The sequence below is a fragment of the Battus philenor genome, unplaced genomic scaffold, assembly GCF_028537555.1.
Source record: "Battus philenor isolate CCGP_79_NKW_IND1 unplaced genomic scaffold, ilBatPhil1.0.hap1 SCAF_22, whole genome shotgun sequence".
Lineage (NCBI taxonomy): Eukaryota > Metazoa > Arthropoda > Insecta > Lepidoptera > Papilionidae > Battus > Battus philenor.
The window spans coordinates 3,631,696-3,653,981 of record NW_027181685.1 but is presented as its reverse complement, the minus strand read 5'-3'; the positions used below and the strand labels follow the sequence as shown (position 1 = coordinate 3,653,981).

Below are 22,286 nucleotides of genomic sequence, written 5' to 3'. Positions count from 1 at the left end.
TTTTATATATTATGTTACAATAACGTGCGTATACCAACATTTATTTTAAATTTGTCATCTAAGGTAATAGTATATTTCTTTAAAGGGATAAATAAAAAAATACTGTGAACGTAGAGGTATTACAGCGCTTTTCTTTTCTAAAAAAAAAACATTAAAACTATCATTTATCTGAATAAAACATTATTGATACTTAATTTTTCTTCATTATATCATCACGTTTGTTTTGAAAAACCTACACTTTCACGTGATCATGCCAATATGTAATAATCCGGTGTTATACAACCTTTTAAAGTTAAGATAGTATCTTAGAGATGAAAGTGCGACTAATATACTAGAAGTTAAAGGTTAAATTAATTACGCAGTTGTAACGTTATACGAGTTTATACGGTAAATTGTGACCAAAAAGGTTATGTTGTTCTGGGAAACATTATATATGGGCTGCCAACAACTGGTTCTTAAATTCCAAATAACTTACCCTTATTTAAGGGTAAGCTATTTATAGACAGGTGAACATTATTACGGTGTTTTTATTTTTTTAAGTCCTCTCTGTTCTGAGGATCCTAGCTCTCACATACAGGTTAATTTGTTATAGGTAAAAAAGCTTTGAAGGGTTGGAAAAGTAACTTTTTTTTAAATTAATGTATGGTATATGCAATCAAAAAATCAATGGTTTCTGATATAATAAATAATGTAAAACTTTAAAATACTAGACTACTAGATTTAATTATTGTTTACCATCTGTCTCAGCAGACTGCGCTGTCAGAAATTATAGGACTATCACTTTACATAGGTTTATTGGAAAAAGGTGTAAAAACTTAATAGCTTTTTGCTAGTAAATTAAAACTTTTACATCTATAACCAATAATTCTGTACAGTTCCAAATTAGCAGCTGCGTTTGAAAATATACCTTCAAATGGTCACTGTGAAATTGACTTTCTAATCGTGAACGATTTTATTGAGTCCAGAAAACGATGATTCACTGGATTCTTAACCCGTGATATTTAAATTTACTGGACTATACCGTGACAAATTTAAAAAAAACTCGTTAAAGCCGTTATTTCTTCCCAAGCTCAATAACACGCTACCCTTGTTCTAATTAAATGTACTGACCCTATCGCTACGGTTTCGTGACCACAATCTACAGACTATCTAACGGCAGCTATTTTTAACGATGAAATTATACTTTTATGATAACACCTGAACAATCTTGATTCAACTATGTAATATACTGTGTATTACAAAAAAACTGATAACAATACAATAAAAATCCGAGGTCACATTTACCAGTTGAAGTAAATCATTTAGAAAATATGAACCAATCTTTTTAGTCGCGGTTGACTAGACGCACAGGAGATATTTAAGAACTGATATACCTGAGGATAAAAATGTGCAGAATCAGTTTGGTAGTTATCTCAACGCCAATTATTGGTTCTAGGGTACAGTGGTTTTCTGAAGAGTTATTTAAACACATCAGCTGCAAATGAGACGGGTAACTGATACAAGGTTGCTAATAGTGGTGACTAATACCCTATATATACTCGTGTGAAGGTTAAACAAAGCGCGTCTGCAGAAGAATATCTATCAAATGGAGCCAGAAATCTAGAATAAACATCGTCCAATTATAACAGACGAGATAAAGAATAAATTATTTAAAAGTAAATTAAAGGATTTTCTAATTTATAGACATTTTTATGTTGTCTTAGTCATAAATAACGTAATGTAAAAAAAGTTAAATATATTTATATGCAACCTATTTATAAATACTTTGTTACATGTTAAGATTCTTTGTTTTATAAATGGATGAATGATTACAGATGTAAAAGCTTTAAAAGGCTGCATGTATAACTCATTTGGCATCAAAAAGTTTTTACATCTAGTAAAGTGATCGCTCTGAAATATGACACGATAATTTATTTCCTCTATTAGAATTTGACAGGCTAATAGCTTCTGGCAGAACAAAGTCTGTACGTACAGATAGTAAGCAATAAATAATTATGATCTGCATTTATATGTAATTTAAAAACGCTTTCTCTATGTTATTGCTTTTGAAACCTTTAAATTTATAAAAGAGTGTATCATAAATTAATTAACAGCAAATAAACAACGTAATTATTCCTTCAAAGCTTTCATTTTCAATCATTCTGCATAATATAAAAAGACGCCGACCTGTATAAGGGATTTTCACCTTAGTACTAACTCATCACGATATCTCTAGAGTCTAGGGGCGGCCGTGCGACTCGCGAGCCACATATGGCGCTTTGAACGATTATTTTAGGCTCCGATAGATTGTCGAATTATTTCAATATTTAAATTTATATTATCTATGTTAGCTCCTAGGAAATCGAACAAATTACTGGTGTAAATAATAGTTACTATTATTCCACCATAAAATAGCCAAACATAAATACCGATCATTATTAATTAACCGGCATCTTAAGTATTATTAGATGTGCGTGTACCATTATATCTAACTTCAAATCTAAATTCAAATATTTTGTACTTTTGTTTAAATCAATTCAAGAAATATGATTTAAGTGAAGAAGCATTACTTTGCGAGTTTTAAATGCATATTCAATTGCGGCTCGCAAAAAATTTCAAATTTCGAATAATGGCTCTCACTATCAAAGAGCTTAGCCACCCGTACTCTATACACATAAGGGCAGAGACTTGACATTTGGTTACTATATTACTTTTAAGTAAAAGATTAGCTAAGAATTTACGAAAATCACTCAAGGAGATTGGAGGAGCGCTTGATAAGTTAGCGCAGCGATCTTGAGACAGTTAGATAGTAGAATGAATGAATGAATGAAGGAATGAAGCCTTTCATTACTAAATCTATCAAAAACAACATTTGCAGCCATGTTAGTAAAGTTTAGTGTTCTCTTAATTTGGTACAGTGCTAAGCATAATATACTAATAATAATTCTTAACATATTTTTAATTGTAAATTCATATATATCGTATTTCAATTATATTTGATGCATATTGCACACATTAAGGATACAATATGATATTTCATACATATAAAATGCATGTATCATGTATTTAGCAAAAAATATATATAATTTATATATTTTATTCATACAGTAACAAGATAAGATTCAAGTTTAATATATTATCTGTTCTTCACTAAATTTAAGGTTGATAATTAAAAAAAATCTCAGTTCATTCTTTCATGTAAGCCGATAGACGCCCCAGAGGGCGTAGGCCTTACTGATAAGGCCTAGGCCTCCCCAAACATCGGCACAACAACCAGTCTTGCGTTGCCGCTTGCAAAATTGAAAATTAATAATGAAAATTTTCATTGATGAAAGTTTTTTTTTTTGCAATTTTAATTTATTCAGTAAGATTGATACATACTGCGAGTTGTAAAACGAACATAATAACAATTAATTTTTTAAACAATGACCATGATATCTCAAATCGAAACTATTTTCGTAAATCGGTCTTAATAACAGATTTTTATCTATCATTAATAGGTTTAACTTAAGATTTTTTTTTAAATTGGCTTTCGCTGTTGGGGACCCGTCGTACCCCTGTCTTGTTTTGGGACATGGTTTTTAATCCTTTTTAATTAATTTTTTTTCACACCCTTTTTTAATTTTTTATCCTCTTCTGTCATTCTTCATAAGATCTAACTTCAGTATCCTTCATACTTTTACATATAAATTCCGTTCATTCCACCTCACTTCCTTTTCGTTGTTCCTTAAATATCACAGAATTATCACATTTGTATATTTGTTTATACTATTTTACATTTTTGTCCTCCTTATAATATGCTAATTATTATTATGTATCACAGACCATCATTTTTTTTTGTTTTATTTTCTTAACTTTATACTAAACTTGCGATAAAGTCGTAAGTATATAACTGACCCAATTTATTTGAAATCCTTTAGCAGTAGATGACAGGGTCATTTGGGCCGGGTGACCTACTTAGACCCACCCTTTCGGGAGGGGCTCAATCAACAAGGCGGCAGTTAGATTTTGTTATAGTCCGTGATTTCTAACACGCAACCATTGCTTTAACGACTCATTAACGTTAACTTTATGTTATACATAAAAGTATTTTTACTTAACATCTGCTATTTTCAAATACTTGGTTATTATATATATGTGTAAATTTTTTAAAGCAGTAAAGCAAAATATAATGCCTTTTGTTAGCAAATAGCTCTAAAGCCTATTGTAGAAACTGATTTCTCAAAAATATATTACATTTATATATTCTTTCTGTTGGAATGCGACTTGCCAATAACTTCTACAAGTACAAAGTTGACAGTAACAGACAGTAAAAAGCTAATAATTTTAACTTGTGGTAATCCGAATTTTAAAAACGGTTTTTTTTTACTTATACTATCATTACCTAATATATTATTTCTGAGACCATTGATTTTTGGATACAAAACTGTTTAAATGTTTTATACCTATAACAAATTTTCCTGTCTAAAAATCATCCACTATGGTATTATTTTGTGATATAAACAAAAGAAGCTATAACGCTATCACCTATCAACGAAATAACACATTATAACGTTACCAACATGGAAGTACAAACAAACCAGGGCGAGTAATTTGACGTGCATTCAGCACATTTGACGTCTGGGTGTTTTAACACCCCACCTGTCGTCATGGCGACTGACTATCAACACTAACACCGTTTCTATCGGCCACATAAATTTAATCTTTATTATCGTAACTCAAAGTTTATTTTTCGTTGCCATAGTTTTCTTTCGATTTTAATTTTTTAATGGTGACTTGTTTTTTCAAGCTTAATAGCAGGGCTTTTTTGTAAAGCTTAACGATTGGTTAAATTTAAAAATAGAATGTCATGTTTGTCGTGGGGTATTAATCGCATGCAGCGTTTGTGCTGATGGATAAATTTCATTACGGTAAAAGCTATCATTGTGTTCCAAACAAAACATTGTTCGATAAATAGAAATGTAATTTCACTTCTATTAAAACATTCTACAGACATCTAATATTGATTGGATATTTGTCTATTTTTGATGTATTCCGTGACAATTTCTGCGAAGTCGTAGACTTCTGTCAAGTGATAAACTATCACTTATAATTATCATTGCCATTTATAAACGTTAGGCGTAATATTAGCTTCAGCGATGGTTGCATTAGTAGGCGTTGTGTTTATTTTAAATAATGAACACTCTTTTTTAAGTTTATTTATTAATTAAATAAGAATTCTGCCACTGGTTCTCTTGTTAACTCTATCAGGAACGGGTCGTTTTCTTATTTCTTCTTTTTCTTTTTCCAAATATAATAATTTGCTATTTTATTAATCGTTACGTCTTTAATCTAGTGTAATTATGAACACAGACTATATGGCTTAATGTTGATTGTTTAAAGATTAAATTTATGCGATTCCAGATAGAGAGGACAAATAGTTAATATACAACTTCAATAAAGTCACTAGCTTCTCTTATAAACTTTTCAGGTACAACATTAAAACAGAAGGGAAAAGCTACTTTTAATTACAATGCTTCTGGTTTATTCTTCTACGATTCAGAGAGAAGAATGAAGGTATAGAAGACATCATCGATAGCTGTATCGGGTCTTGGCACTGGGAGAATTCACAGGAGTTGTGTTACATACCCGTGAATTTCCTGATGCCTTAGCCCGGTGCGGTGTAACTACAGCAAGAAATAAGAAGAGAGATACAATTAGAAGAAGATAAGAAGAGAAGAAAATAATATTCATTCATAATTCGAACCATAAATTAAAAGATATACTGTCAAATACTTTCATATGTGAACCAATAAAAAAATTGTTTTCTTTCGTAGTGGTAATAAAATCTCTGCGTCTCATAGTTTAATGTTAAGTTCCATAGTATACTTCCTGCCTCATTGTTTTATAGTAATGAAACCTCTTGCGACTAACAAGGCTTAAACTGAAGCGGATTTATTATTAATTTTTGACGCCATTTTAAATCTTTTTTTATACGAAAAATATTAAGATTGTTTAAATTATAACATCCTGTTAAATTGTAACAATTATAATGTTAAATATTATGTTTACCACTTTACAGGATGAAATAAGTTAACAAATATACTATTGAGATATTTATCTAAACGAGAATTACCACGAAGTGGTTAATATCAATCTCAAAAGGTTAAATTTAGTTTCCCAAGCGTCTACATAAACGGAAAATAATTTTGGGTGTGGATTTGGAAAGTCTATAAATCAACCCAAATTAATTTAAAAGAATTCTTGGTTGATATTTTTAAAATATTTTAGGGGTTTTTAAAATTGAAATACATATTGCGGTACATTTATTGTCATTCTAATTATAACAATGAGTGAAATATTAAAAGGAAATGGCATTGTTGTACTTGTATAAAAGCTGTTGACTTTTAAGCAATGTAAGTTTATTCATTTAACCAAATGTATTTCTTTAACAGTTCATCTGTATTATGTATCAATATGAAAAAAAACTTTCGTTAGAATGTAATAATTGTTATAATTCTGTGATATTTGAGGAACGAAGTGCAGAAAGTGAGGCAATGAATGAACGGAAATTAGCATTAAAGAAAATTGTAAAATGAGAGGAAAGGAAAGATAGATCCTAAGAATAGTGACAGAAGAGCATAAAACAAAAAATTATGTGAAAAAATTAATAAAAAAGACTAAAAACCCTGTTCGAAACAAGAGAAGGGCAATACAGTAATGGGGCTACGATCTGAAATACCACTTCATTTTGGAAAAGAGGTCTATTGCCAAAAATAATTTGGAAATTCCTATCCTAGGAATTCTAGAATCCTGCAAATAACAAAGAGCTATGATTTATGTTGTAATATACATATACAATGCATATACAGATACAGCATATTATTCCCTTCTATGAAACGTCTTGTTCGTATTGTAATTAGGAAAAAAATTAACAATCCGCTACAGCACATGCAATGGAGTGTTTCTCAATTTAAAATGACAGTTATTACGACGGGACCCTCTGGCATTGTTTCCTCTTCATAATATGTTCCCTCTCTTAATCCATAAGTAATGACGTACCTTACATTAAGCTGAGAAGCTTGTTAAACTTAACGGATTTCTTTTTATCTTGTTAAGCCACTTAAGAAATAATTAAACTAGCATTTACTTAGTGCAAACACGAATATACTTTTATACAATAGATTTAAAAAAGATTAACAGCATGCTTCCCTACTTTTCTGATATCGAGGTCAGAAAAATAAATAAAATAACTTAACTCTTATTAGAAAAGAGAAGTCTTTTACTCCGTCCATATTTAATTTACTTTATTGTTACTTTTTTCTACTAACGTAACGTCATTATTGAAATCTATAATTTAAACGCTGCAACACCGAAGAAATAAATGCATGTAAACTTACCACATTTTTTATCTTTTATAAGCGAAGCATTTGACTTCTGTCTCGCCTGATATTAAGCTATGACGAGGTCTAACATGTTACACGTTTAACTAGATGAAACCTATTCACTTTTATCTGATAGGTTGTTCTACTTCTTGATAAATATATTAGCAAAAGGCTTACCTTGTACGGATATCGTGAGCACGGATTCACGATATCCTAGTCTTGTTGTCCGATGAAAAAAAGAATGTTGGGGAATAATTCAGTGCAATTCCGCTACACACTCTACGAAACACAGTCCGTGGGAAACCGATACTCTCATCTACTAAATTCACTACACAATTGCACTTCCATCCTATATGTTCATACAAGAAACGTGATTTTACATTTAGTTTTCCATAAAATGGAATCCCTTATTATCCTGATGCGCTACTCATCATTATCTCGTCAGCCGATAGAAGCCCACAGCATTTGATTCGCTAAAAGAGAGCTATGATGACGCCTTGCCTTGCCCCTATCAAGTGACTTTGATCTTGAGTATATCCTCGCTCCTCGCTGAATCATGGCTAGTATGCTGTATACTATACTCTACAATGTTAAGTCAAACATTTAAAGTATACATAATTAGTTTAAACGAAGTATTTCGTTGTAATCCCACTTATTTTAAGGGAACCAATAAAAGACATAGGAAGCGAAGTCTACCTTAGTTCACGTTAAAAAAGAAACGATGTCATTAACCCTGCTGTTTAACAAGTTTTTGCTGTCGTCGAGAGACTGATGGGAGTCAATTTTGTAGACAATGCCGCAAGTTGTTTCTTATCTATCCGCATTGATTCAGTTCAACTAGATATGGCAAGAAGTGATAAAATATACAAAAAAATTATCTATGTATATATATAAGAAATTTTTCCCTGTCTTTAGACTCATCACGTTATCTCTGGAACTAGCTACACTTGAAGATTTACTGCGTTCACAACCTACACAACGTCTCGGGTGCCGGCGCTCATTCAAATTTACATTATAATTCTCATCTCGGTCCTTCAACTTCATTCTCAGAGCATCTTTAAATTCACGTTACAATCTTTATATCGCCTCACACCCCAATGGGATAAGTATCGTATAAATATTATAAAAAAAACATTAATATTAAGTAGCGTTTAGCTATAAGTTAGTTCTCAACATTTAGTCTGTGTTCATAATTCCAAATGAATTTCGCGAAATTCCACCCGCAAGAAGGAATGATAGTGCGTTCGAAGCGGACGAAAGATAGCTCGCTAGTAATATATCGACATAAGAAGATGAAAATGTAACAATTGACGATCTAAGCAATATAACTTTTCACATTGTTTTAAGTTTATTCCTAGAATTGGCATAGTTCTACAATAAATTACCAACTATTTAAACATGTAAGTTACATAAATCTTCAACCTTAGTTTAATACACTTTAATATTGAATATGTAAATATATTAGTAAGTAAATTACTCATGATAAGGCTTTTTACTAAACTTTGTGATCGACAATACTACCGTGGAAGCCTGCATAAATGACTGGTATAACAAGCGCAAGTTCATCACCTCTTAAGATACATGTGCGGCAGAAAAGCATAGCAGATAAAGACCAAGCCGTTTGTTCTTTTACGTATACGTCTTATCAATCGCGCCTTTGTCTTACAGTTCACATATCTCAGGCGGTTTAGCACTTCCGCGCAGTTCTGGAAAGAACAAATGTATTTTTAAAACTGATTGTCTTATTTTCCGGTTTAATTTTTTTTTCCGAAAAACGCAACATCTTATCCTAAAAACAATAGTTTAAAAATTACTTACACAATAAAATTTATTATTATTTACTATCGATCCCTGCAGAACTTGTACTGCCAGAAGTAATTGACCTGTCGAATTACAATATAAAAAATAAATGTAACGTACATCGATCATTTTATGAAGACCAATAAAAATGTTTGTAAATGCTTTAAGTATTTTTTGGTGACAAATGAGGTTTTAACCTAAAACTTTTTTGATAAAATATTTATAAACTAAAAAATCATCATAAATCGAAATAACAATACCACATCTAGTGGTCATAAGTCTGTGGTTTTATCTTGTTAAGTATAAAGTAGGAAACGGTTGTGTCAGCTTGAGGAGAGGCGATAAAGAGTTTACTGTCGGGATAATTTTATTTTAATCTCAATATCCATTCTGTGCCTTGTAATATCACAAACTACTATAACTTTTCTCTCACAATCATTACGAGCAATTTAAATCGAATTTTTATGTTGAAAGCGTTGATGTTTTAACGATTTGTACACCTATATGTGTGGAAATGGTTGTATTCTCAACGGTCTAATACTTTTATCATAATGAGTCGATTCATTATTTTTTGGATAAGGTATACGCTTCTGTAATAAAATTCCTGAAGCAATTTCCAATTAACCGCTAAAAAATTTAGAGCTTATATCAAGGTAAATTGACCAACAAGTCATATTGTTGTGAACATGCCTGGGATTAGAATCATACTGATTTTTACTTGACAAATAGATAATTTAATTAGTCAGTAAACGAATAAAGTTGTAATACCTGTTTATAATATTAAAATAACCGCTTTTTTCTACATGCATATAAATATGTATTCACGGTACATTTACAAATGACCTACATTTTTTCATATTTAGTGAATCATATGATATTAAGTTTAAAAACCAACCTTTTCGGTAGGTAAAATTTTCTCAATTCATACCATTTGCTAACACAAAAATTTGTTCGATGATCTGTAAGTCAAATTTCGTGAATCAAACCCGCGGCTCCTAAATCAAAAAGATACTTTAACCACTGCGCCTGATATTTATAAATTAAATCATTTCTCAAGTTACCGGAATTTTCATTCACGAAGCCGGTCATTAAGCAAAAAAGCTAAAACTTAACTAATGCTTCTGGTAGAACTTAAATCGCTCGAAGTTCTCAGAAGCTTGCCAATAGAGCTAGCATTTTGGCCCGTGCCTGTTCACTGTATAATTAACTCGGCAATTTCGTTCCAAGAAATCTGTATGATGTTTATAGATATAGCTGTTTTTAAAAACATTTATCGTGGTATTTTCGTAAGGAGGAAAAAAAGTAAAACGTCTATGGAACTATGGTGTCTTTTACTTGATCGCTAGGAAACTGGTCACCGAGAGTAAACGTAATTTATTTGTTGTATCTGTTTTATAATTTTTTACTTAATACATATTTCACTATCTATATAATTTCAGTCTTAGAACGTCCACTACAGCTGGGAATAGGCCTCCCCCATTTTCAAAACGAATGATCGGAATCATGCCACATCCAGCATCTTTCGTCTTTAACAAGATCGCCTGTCCATCTTCCGGGTTTCTCCGTTGTCCAGGACTAAGGACTCAGAAGCCACATGTTCTGCGCGTTATGTAGTTTGCCCCTTGCTAATTTGTTTTGCCATAAAAAGTATTAACTATGCGAACATTTGGAACAAATAAACGGCTTAATTATATGAGATCATTACAATATAATCGTCGGCTTAAAGTTAGTTTGTAATATGCAGCTTACTGGTAAGAAGTAACAAGAAACTGCGGTGTTTGTAATTTTTTTCTTTTGTTTATTGGCATTTCATTTGGCAACTTTTATCCTTAAAATTATGTTTTGTATCTCATTTTCAATTTTATATATTTATCATATATTTCAAAGAGTCAAAGTAATATTTGCTTAGTAATATTAATCCAGACGGCGGCACTTGGAAAAAAAAAATCGGAGAACTATCAGAACAAAAATTGTTAAATTGCTTCTAGCGATCTTTCTAAAATTTATATAGTAACTAATATGTAACTTTTATTTCTTTCCTTAACAGCATATTAACTACTACTAACTATTACCATACACACTATATTTCATGATGTAATGGAACATTGAAATTAGCATAAACATTCTAAACATCAATGATTATGACATAATAAATCGTCGTAGTTTCAGCACCTACTCTTAATACAAGGCATAGCTTCCCCCAAAGATATCTCTGTAGGGATATACCATAATTTCCAGGCGTGGCAGGCGGGTTGGAGATTGCATTGTTTTATTATGGTACACAAAGGACGCTGCTGCCCATCCTCTGGCAACATTTTTGTAAGCAGTAGCAATCCTATATATTTAATGCACAAAGTGTGAATTATATAAGTTAGTGATAAGTGTATTCCGAGGATCGGACCTGGGACCTACGTTCGCAAGTCTGTTTTCTACATCTAGGCTACCACTACGCGTATATTATATATAAATATATATTTAGTTATTATAGTTTTGGTTTAAATAATGTTTACATATGTTTTGAATGTTTATTATATCGAGAAGAATATATGTAATTAAAGACAATCTTTGCTCCCGCCCAAGTTTCCTATTACACATAATTTAACTTTAAACTTAACTTCGATCATCAATAAAGTGAATTAAATGTGGTTTATGACATTAACGACTTAGAATACGTACAAATTGGACGAATAAAGCAGAGAAGGCGTGAGAAGGAAAGGACCTATTCACGTCGGTGGGCGATTGTATTGCAAACCAAAAGTAAATCTATACCATATTTCTTAATCAAAATCACTAAGTTCAGATAGTGATAGGTCAATATAGTAGACTGATGTTTATATACATAATTTAATTAAGTGATTTGACTAATAATATCAGTAATATTTAATTTCAAAAAAATTCTTTGTGTATTTTTAAGAAAAAAATATTCACTTATGTTCCTGAAAGCATACGTTAGTTTTGAAAATAAAAAAAAAATATTTTATGTTACTTATAAAATTATCGTAATCTGTACGGCTGGCTTTCTTATAAGATGGCTCAAGGTACCCAAAGAGCATTAAAGAGAGCTATACTCGGAGTTTCGTTGCGGGATGAAGTAAGGCCACGGATGTTGCTCGAATAATTGCTAGTACAATCGATGGCGGTATGATAAGTAGCGTGGGTAAGCCCTCCACTAAGTGTACCGACGACGTAGTGGTCACAAGAAATCGGTAGATACGGGCAATGTAAGACCGGTCATTGCAGCGATCTATAGGGGAAGCATTTTTGTCTTGAGACGATCTTTCTAATTTGCTAAAGTAAATAGTTAAAAATATTAATAAGCAACTATGTCATAGTTCGCTATCTTCATTTGATTTGTCATATTTTTAGGATTCCAACTTAGCCAGATCATAGTGTGCATATATAAAGTTGTAAAAAGTCAAAATATATTAAATCAATTTATTACATATCCATTCCCGTGATGTAAATAAATATAGAAACTATGTAAGAGTAACTTAAATAGACATGAAAAATACTAAACATAATCAGTGCGTTAACTTGTATGAATAAATAAGGTTTACATGTTTATCATTTGCTATTAAAATAACAAAGGATAAATAAGTAGAAGACTAGCTAAATATGTTATTACAATTGACTTGAAACGTTAAAAAGCAAAAATTGCAGTAAAATACTTTTAACTCACATATTTAAAAAAAAAAAAGAAAACAAAATTAAATACAACCGTATAGCTCCCGCTGATTGAAACCTATCTTACTTCTGTTTACAAATTTTATTGTTTATTTTCGTATTTTATTTGACTACATACGAACGGCTAAAATATCAAGCTATATAAATTGTAAATTTTTTTATTGATTAGAAAAATTATGTTGATATGCATTTTGACATTTAGCATACAAAAACCATTGCTAAGCATTTTCTTTACACTTTTCACATCGGAGCATAAATAAAAGAGGCTGGTCCAGGCTGCAATTATATATTAATTAGTATAACAGGTATACAAAAATATAATGAACACTTATTATATTATTTAAACTATAAAGCCTTCTCGGTAAAATTGAACTTTTCAGACGAAAATCGTCATCGAAAGTATTGCTACGTGAGAATACTTCCTACTTTACGCAGGCCGGTATGCGGTCTCTATTCCAAAACTTAAGGGCCCAGCGCTCGTCTGTTCCGCGAGTTACGTGACATTTCCACTGCTACTTTAATATCCTAGTGGATTGCTGTATATCGGTAACCACTTTAAGTAAACAATATTGTGTTAGTACTTTTAGGATGATAGGTACTGTACTTCATAATATTGATTGATATCACAGTGGTGTGTGTGTTTCCTAATTTCATAGCGTCTAATTCAGAGTTCCCCAAACTTTTTTATGTCGTAGACCCCTTGCCATGTTTTTCCGTGTTGGGTAGATCCCCTATTTACCTGATATTGATTTCCTGTAAATTTCTAACTGACTACAGTTATATTATAGTTATATTATTCAAGTTTAGTGTTAAAAACTTAAAGTATAAACACATGTTAATTTATACATTTATTAGGTTTTTACAAGTTCAAAATGTTTTGCGACCACAAAGCGAATACCAACATCCTACAACTTACACAATTTTATAACATATATAACAAATTTTTACTTCATAGGTACTTTTATAAATAACGTAAATGTTTTGATATTATAAGATAGTATTATGCAAGTAAATAGGTACTATCAGTGTATGTGTTGAGATCCACTATCGTGTACTCCCATTTTCATGTCATGGACCCCCAAATTATTTTTCGCTGACGTAGACCCTTTGCAGGTTGTCATAGTGGGAATCACTGATCTAATTGAAGAGGTATCATCGCTGGCTTTTCAAAATAAACGATTAGGTAACTTAAATATTAGGGGGACCGGAAAGTAATGTCGTTTCTGCGCATGTTGATATTTGATTTTTATTTGGTAGCTCATTACGTACTTGGAAGACGTTGTATACTAGATGGCAAAAGGTTGTTGATAACGAAGGTGAATGTATTGTTGTTAAGAAATAATAACTTGTTAAAAATGTAGACGTGTGAATTATTGTCATTTTATTGAATTACATGTCATTTTTACTCGCCAAACTGAATGACCGTGTGTCACAGAGAACACGGCACGTCTTTGCGTGCTCGCGGGGCTCACTGCGGCTCTCGACTCCTGTAATTACGTAGGTATTACGCATCGAGCGAGGGCTACCGATAATTTGCTTGTAACACTCCTAGTTGCAACTTATAATGGAGTACTTCCGATATCGATGTATTTTATAATTAAAACTTGAATGTTTTGCAATGCATTATTCATACAATATATTTGAAAGACCCTTCATTTCTTAAAGTTTTATTTTAATATTAAAACGTTGTTCAAATAATGAATAGAAATATAAATAGTTTTTATTTATTATTAGGGTTTAAAATGTGTTTTAGAGTGGTTCGTGATCACGCTCAATTTTCTTTAGAATAATAAGTGATCATTGCTTCCAATAACACATATAATTTACCATTGAACTAATTGATGATTTATCAAAACAAACACATGGTTATAACTGTTTAAATGTATATATGAATTAAGTAAGCTATCTTACGGAATATATACATAACAATGGTAAGCGTATTTTTTATGTAATAGTAGTAAATATGTGGGTCTCCACTGCAGGACATTGCTTTTCTGCATATATTTCCAAACAGACCGATTGAAAACTGCGAACTGCTTTATTAATTTACATTTCGTAATAAAATTAATATTTTGTAAAAATAATTTAAAATATCGATAAGATAGCTTGAACATCACTAATGCTACCGTTCAGTCAGCAATCAGGCTGTAGGCGTCACGTAAACACTGCTCCATAATGCCGACGGCCGCCTCACTACGTACTTTGTAACTACCTAATTGGACCACAATATCCTGCCACACATCTGGAGAAGTGGAATGAGGCTTAAGATAATTAGAAGAAACCTATATGTATGTTTATTTAATTTCTTGATTTGTTCTAAATATTTTCTGTGTCCACAGGAAAGAAAGATTTATTCGAACAAAATTACATCACAAACGTATTAAAAAATATTTAATATAGTTATCTACACGTTATCAAAATGTAAGAAATATACTGAATAATTAAAATTTAATTAAGGAATGAGATTGGACGAGCCAACACTTATTGAAAAAATAAATTACTAGTATTTTACTCATCTATTATTTTGTTTTATTTTGATCTTCAATGATTTTCAATACAAATATATGTACTTAATTAAAACTGTAAATTTATAAATATTTACTAAAGTGCTCAAGCTTTTGATAGCTTTCGTTAATAATAGGTAATTTCATGCAAACTGAAGTGATAAAAAGTTTAATCAATATGTCAATCACTAATGTATCTATTTACTTTTGCAGCTATTATATACACCATATTGTTCAAGAGACGCTGTATCATATAATATTACTTGTCCCATAATAATTACTCTGTATTTCAAAAGGGCCGGCAAAGATAGTTTTGAGCAAAATTTTGTATTAAAAACCCATTATTTGAGTCTCGTGTGATAAGACATATGAGCGTCTATCCCAAGTAATGATGATCCTATAAATATTGATATTGTAATTATTATATAAATTTAACCAGTATTTATTTCGTGTATGTAAATATCGATTACCGAAAGATCTTCTTTTGCTTTGTTTTAAATCTGGAATTAAAAGAAAATTATTAATTAAATATCATTATAGTATTCAACCTTTGAATTTTGGTTGTTAGAATTATGTGGATCTTGGTTTTTTGACTATTGCATGGTTCATATTATATTGTATATATCAATAATAGTTAAATTGCATTTAAAAATAGCAACTGTTGAGTTTCTAGCCGGCTCCCAGCTGATCAGCAATGTTAAAATAATTGACGATTTTAAAGTGCGTGTAAATTCCTACTTGAGTAAAGTTATTTTGAATTAAAACTTATGTCTTTTATTTATGTTTGACCTATTTTCTTATAATATACTCATTAGTATAATGGGTTAATTATAAGAAAATAGCTTATTTAAATTAGTATAATATAATATACACAGTTTTCTATTTTTTTTTTCACATTTACGTGCCTGACGAAAACTTTCAACGTGTTCGGCTTGTATATATTCTTTTGAACGTCCTTGTATGTACAATAAAGGAGTAAATTATTAGTAAAGTGCCGTAAAATAATCTCAATTATGTACTAATCTAAACACGATTGGACGTGAACCAAAATACTTCGAGGCGTGGTACTCGCCCTAAATGCCAGGGCAGGGGTGGAATAAGGGGTGAAATTGGAAAGGGGCGAGTAACGGAAACGCCTAATGACGCCAAGTCACGAAATTCCCGCTCAAATAGCCTCCACGTTAATGCTTTCGTGGAAAACGATGCGAGTTTTTTTTATTACACAAAAGTTTATTTTGGTGCATAAAATATTACTCTGCAACATTTTAAGCGTGGTATACACTATGATCACGTCTTTATTTGTAGAAAATATAATATAATAATGTACAAAAAATAATTAAAATGCTCTTACCTTCTAAAAATATATTTTTTTAATGATACGCGACAGCTTAAGTATATTTAGTTTACTGTATTTAATTGATATCGATCATATTTATGAAGGCTGCTACTTGCTGTAAGCATTGATTGTAGTCTAAAAAAAAATATCTGTTTTACTATTTCCGTATACATTTTGTCGTATTTAACAATAATAAGTCAGGGATTTGATATCTCGAGAGTCTTCCATTTTAATACTTACTTACTGAATCTGGCCAGAAATATTATCATAATTAAAAATAAACAAAACATTACTTTTGAATTTGGAATATGTCATTATTATATGATTGTTTCAATGTGTTTTTTTTTATTTTCGAGACAGTATATTGTCAAATATTGTATGATATTAGAATGGAATGGGATGATAAAGAGTACCGAATGGCTGTGATTGCATTACTTAAAGTAGGTGTGCTGCTAGATACGATTTTTAAAAACTTCCATTCGCTTGGTACTAGACTAATGTGTTTACCGAGCCGATATGAACAGTAAAATCTCTGTGACAGAAAAACATCTAGGCGTCAACGTAGTGTTCGAACGAAAAAGGCGATCAAACTAGTAAGAGAAAAAATTCGAAGAAATCCTATTCGAAAACAAAAGATTTTTTTTCTTGAGATGACAACAGCACGTAGAATCACGTCGCGTATTTTAAAAGATGAATTCCAGCCTGAAATAGACGCACTGGTAATTTCTTAACTGATATTTAAAAAAATAACAGGGTGCTTAAATCAGAACAGTTGCTTAAGCGGTACGTATAGAAAAAAATTGTTTAGAGATAAGAAAGTTTTAACAACTGAGCTACATTTTAACACACGAACCCTTATTTATGCTGAAAGCATTATAGAAGCTTCCTAGTTGGTCAAAAAAGTACAACGTTGACATTATCCGACTTCGGTGATGGTTTGGTGGCGTGTTAGCTATGAAGGAGTGACTAAGCCATGCTTTTGTCAAAAACGTATCAAAACATCGGCATAAGTGTATCAAGATACATTCCTGAGACGGATGTTAAAAACTGCCAGTGAGGTGCCGATCTCGCGCCGGCGCGAGGTGCCTACGGACCAACTTTTATGAACTAGTACGGCGCTGGCATCGCGCGAAGTAACTTGTTAACATGTCTACATTGAGCTTGAATGTTTCAACTTCGTTGGAGATCTAGTGGTTTTTAATTATCAATATGAGTACGAGAATGGATGCGCCTAAAAATTCAAAACAAGGCACTAATAGCGAATTCCTTTCGCAGTGCCGGTCTCGCGCCGGTGCGTGATGTTTTTAATTTCTTTTTTTTTATTTTAATTACCTTATATATGCAAATGGCTTTTAATTAATAACATTTGAATCCTCTTTAAATAACCAAAAAGGATTTTGGCTTCTGATTGACTCTCATGTTCAAGACACTAGCAGTGATGCTGTGGCCTTTAACAACACCATATTGAATAACAAAGGAAGGTCCTGATCACCTGTTCTAGGCAATCTAGGTTAGAAACGAACGTTTCCGTAAGGCTTTCTCTAAACGTCATGATAATTTGAAGCCCCTGTAACAATCCATACAATTGTCAGTGAAGATTTGTTTTTTGCTTCTATTGATTACTGGCTTCAACCTCCATTTCCAATAATCACTTCGAATAAGCTTTATACAGATTTAATATTAACGTATAATAAATAATGTTGTTTACCCTTGTTACAATATTTATGAACTAAATATTTTTTTCTTCGATCCTCAAATCTGATGCACATGATTTAAAATAATAAGAAGAGATATTTTTTATAACTTAGGTTTACAATTATTGTTATCTACTTGATGTGATATAATTTTTTCGTAATATTACTTCGTTATTTTTTTTGTTATTTTACGGTTTAATAATTTTAAGGATAAATACAGAAAAGAATTTTTATTTATAAACTTAGTACTATTTTTACCGTAATGATACCATGATACAGATCAAGATAGTTTCGTATTGAGTTTGCTAAGTTAAGAATTCTTGGAGCTATATACATTCAGTTAAGTGATATCATATCGTCTGTATGTTTGTCATAAGTATTGTACAAGGTATAATTAAACAACATTTAGTTAATACATTTGTAGGTTAAGAAAATATAACCATAATAGATAGTTATCGACTGAAATGTTGCAAATAGGTTTCATGTCGATCCTAACAGGTTTACTACGGAATTATAGGTTATTTTACACTTCCGTTTGCTATACGTACCAGGCGCGGAGTGACGCCAACTTGGTACGAACTTTAAAAGTTGGCTGTTGTTGGCAAAGTTTGTGGGTATACTTGATTGTAATTATATGATAGTATACTGTAGCGGATGTACAGCAGGAATTTTGTTTTTAAAGGTACATTGTTTTTGTGACATTTGGTTTCATATAGTTGTCATATGCTGAAGACATGTTTTTTTGTGGATACAAGCTGCTTCCTACAGGACCTATTGGAAATCTTTGGTAGAGACCTATGTCCAGAAGGACACCTTACGGCTGAAACTATGATGATGATGGATTATCGCATAAGTAAGAAAAGGACCAATATTTAGCCACTTCCGCACATGCAGTGGTAGTCGTACAATAAAGTGCACCGCCCGCCAGCCCGCTGATAAATGCGTATGCGGCAAACAATGCGAATCACACAACCGCCACCGCCAAATTACTCAACACGTGTTTCACCCCTCCAGGGGGCATCTTCAGGAGTTATGTTACACCGATTAGTGCCAAACACTTCCGCGAGGTAACGCCTGATTCCATTAAATTTTGATTATCACATAGTCATCGCGACAATTAATAATGTGAACAAATTTTCACTTTATTGTGAGAATTTCTTTTAGTGACAAATTTGAATATAGCGTCTACGCAATACCAAACAAATTAATCACAGACTTGAAGCTTAAAATCGATGTCGAAATATGATGCAATTAAAAAATAGATTAAAAAACATTTAAAAGGACAAAGAAGAGGATTACAGTATAGCGCAATATAAAAATTATGTTATTGAAATTATCGATAATTTGATAGGCGGTATTTGTAATATCATATTAGTTATTTAAAAGTTTCCTTTATACACATATTTGGGGATTTACATTAATACTATCAAAGTTAATACTTGCGCCTAAACTAGTTCTAATCTGTGTCATACACAATTCTTTCAAAGGTGCTATTTTCTATACTACATCCATACTAAATACTACACTGAACTTGTCGACGCGAATGTATCGATCACGGCATTATTTCAACTCGCCTGCTCAAGTCTCTCTACATGCAAAAAAACAATCGAATTGCTTTTAACACACGCCACACCATTGGCCCTAAAACCGACACTCCGACAACGGAGTGAGGTTTTTTTTTTCGTCTGAGTCCGACTAAGTTTTCATAGCCTAACACCAATCAAATATATTGATTCAATGTTCGGTTTAACGTTCAACGCATCTAGCTACTCTCTGCGATCTTAACTATATCAACGGTAAGCCAGGTAGACGATCGGTGATGTTGGTTCATACATGTTACATACATGTTACATACTTATGTGATCATAAATAAAATGAAAGATAACATTAATAATAATGCATTGAACATAAATCTGATCAACAATTTCATTTCAGGTGATGTAACATGGAGGCATCGTCATCGGACTACAGCGACGAAGAAGTAGGTGTGATAGCAAGGGGCCAGAAGCTCTGGGTCCGAGGTGTTAAGTCTCACACGACCTGCGCTGACATCGTCCGGGCTTTACAAGATGCGCCAGAAGGTATCCTTTACTTATCCCTTCTTTTCTTTTCTCTTTTTGCAATCCGTGTAAGATGCATTAACTCTTTTTGTTTAGTCATGGACAAACGCTGATTCTCTATTGGCATTTACAGTCAACAGAAAAAGCCCAGCGGATTGGCAAGTTAAAGTTTCATTAGGTGGGCCAAATAAAGTGCAGAACAGATGGCCACAGGGGCCTCTGAGTTCTGTAGGGGAGACGAACTACCTGCAAGCGTAACACAGGATGTCCACTCACAAGGAGGACAGACAACTCTATTGGCATTCGGAAGAAGCTGAATACCGTCCACTTTCAACCGGTCTTATTAAGAATTATAAAAGTTCTAAGCGACTTATGGCCAGCGCCTACTGTCGAACTTATCAAGGAAGTTAAGTATATACGAGTATCTTGTGGGTGGATATCCTGCGGTGAATTTGTCAGTCTGTTGTATCAACTCTAGAATATTAAGGTCCTAACAGTCATCGATTCTACGTTCTATGTAGCAGTCCGTCTGCCATTTGCCAATCCGCTATGTCTCATTCGATCTCGTAAAGATATTTAGAGCAAAGTCCTCTCCATAGCTTGGCGGTGAAATACAGATAAATACAGTATTACAAAACTAGATACGGAAAGCTATTTATTTACAAAAGCCGTAACTCTTAAACTGTTTTTTCGCAGCTGGAGGGATGAGCGAGCAAGGTGAATGGGTTTTGGCAGAGAGGTGGCGTGGTGTGGAGAGACCGTTGCCACCAGACGCACCGGTGCTCCACGTATTGGCCGCATGGGGCGACGCAAGGCATGAGGTATGTTACCTATATAGAAAAAATATACAGATTTTATTATAACTAGCCAACGACACAATCGACTTATTCAATATTCCTATTACGTATAACGGTCTCATAAAATTGCTTTTATGTATGGTTTATGCGACTGACTCGATATTTTTACAAGTATATGGGAAACTGTTGCTTCGTATAGTGTCTATTGGTAATGAAGATAAGAGTATGGATTTTTGAAAATCAATTGCCTCGAAATTGTTGTTTTCTAGTTGATTATGTGCTCTTTTAAGATAAGGAAGTGTTAAGAAACATCATTTTATTTAACATTGAAGGATTTCATTAAAAGAGATTTCAATCAATTCTAGATCTTCTGGCATTCTTGTCTTAACGACTACTTGTGACCACTATAATTGATGTAAAGTGTAAAAATACTATATAAAAAGTATAAAAAAGTCAGTTGTTTGAAGCATGTATGCTGAATACGGAATGCCGTATAATTTTCTGAACTTGTGTTCAGATATGTAGCTGTTTATATACCCGCGAGATTAAGCAGTTCGATATATCGTATGGCCCGCCTTGTTGATATGTTGTGGTGACCTTTGACAAAGAGCGATGTCTTGTCGCGGCGGCGTTCGACGGAGTCGCGTATAAAACAAGACAGTCGTCCAATTATAATCCATATCCTGAATGCGTGTCATTGGTCGCAGCTGCCTTAAAAGGCACTTAAAAATGAAAATTTGAATCGAATTGGCTTTTAAAATTGTAAATAGTTTTAATATTACATGTGTAATGACAGGTCCGGCTTTCACTCCGACGGTTATCAAGTGGCGGTGAGGATGATTCCGGTCGCGACAGCGATGCGGGCAGTCGTACCGGAGCAAGGCGGCGTCGTAAGAAAGGCATACGAGCTGCTACACCACCGCCCCCCACACGCAGCGAGGATCCAGCAGCGAAACTAGTCTCCATCATCCAACATCAAAGCAGAACTATACATCAGCAATTAGATAAACTTAGGTAAGATAATTTCAATCATCATCATCATAATCACTTCAGCCAAAGGACTTCCGG

General features: G+C 32.5%; 1 protein-coding gene across 1 annotated transcript in view; it reads left to right on the top strand.

Annotated features, from left to right (window-relative positions):
• LOC137923686 (coiled-coil domain-containing protein 102A-like) overlaps nt 1-22,286 on the top strand; it is a 166,405-nt gene that overhangs the window by 142,392 nt on the left and 1,727 nt on the right. Inside the window, exons 3-5 of the mRNA XM_068766923.1 lie at nt 20,297-20,442; nt 21,118-21,242; nt 22,015-22,232. Of these exons, the coding sequence (XP_068623024.1) occupies nt 20,307-20,442; nt 21,118-21,242; nt 22,015-22,232 (479 nt within the window). The 5' untranslated portion in view covers nt 20,297-20,306. The remainder of the gene's footprint in view (nt 1-20,296; nt 20,443-21,117; nt 21,243-22,014; nt 22,233-22,286) is intronic.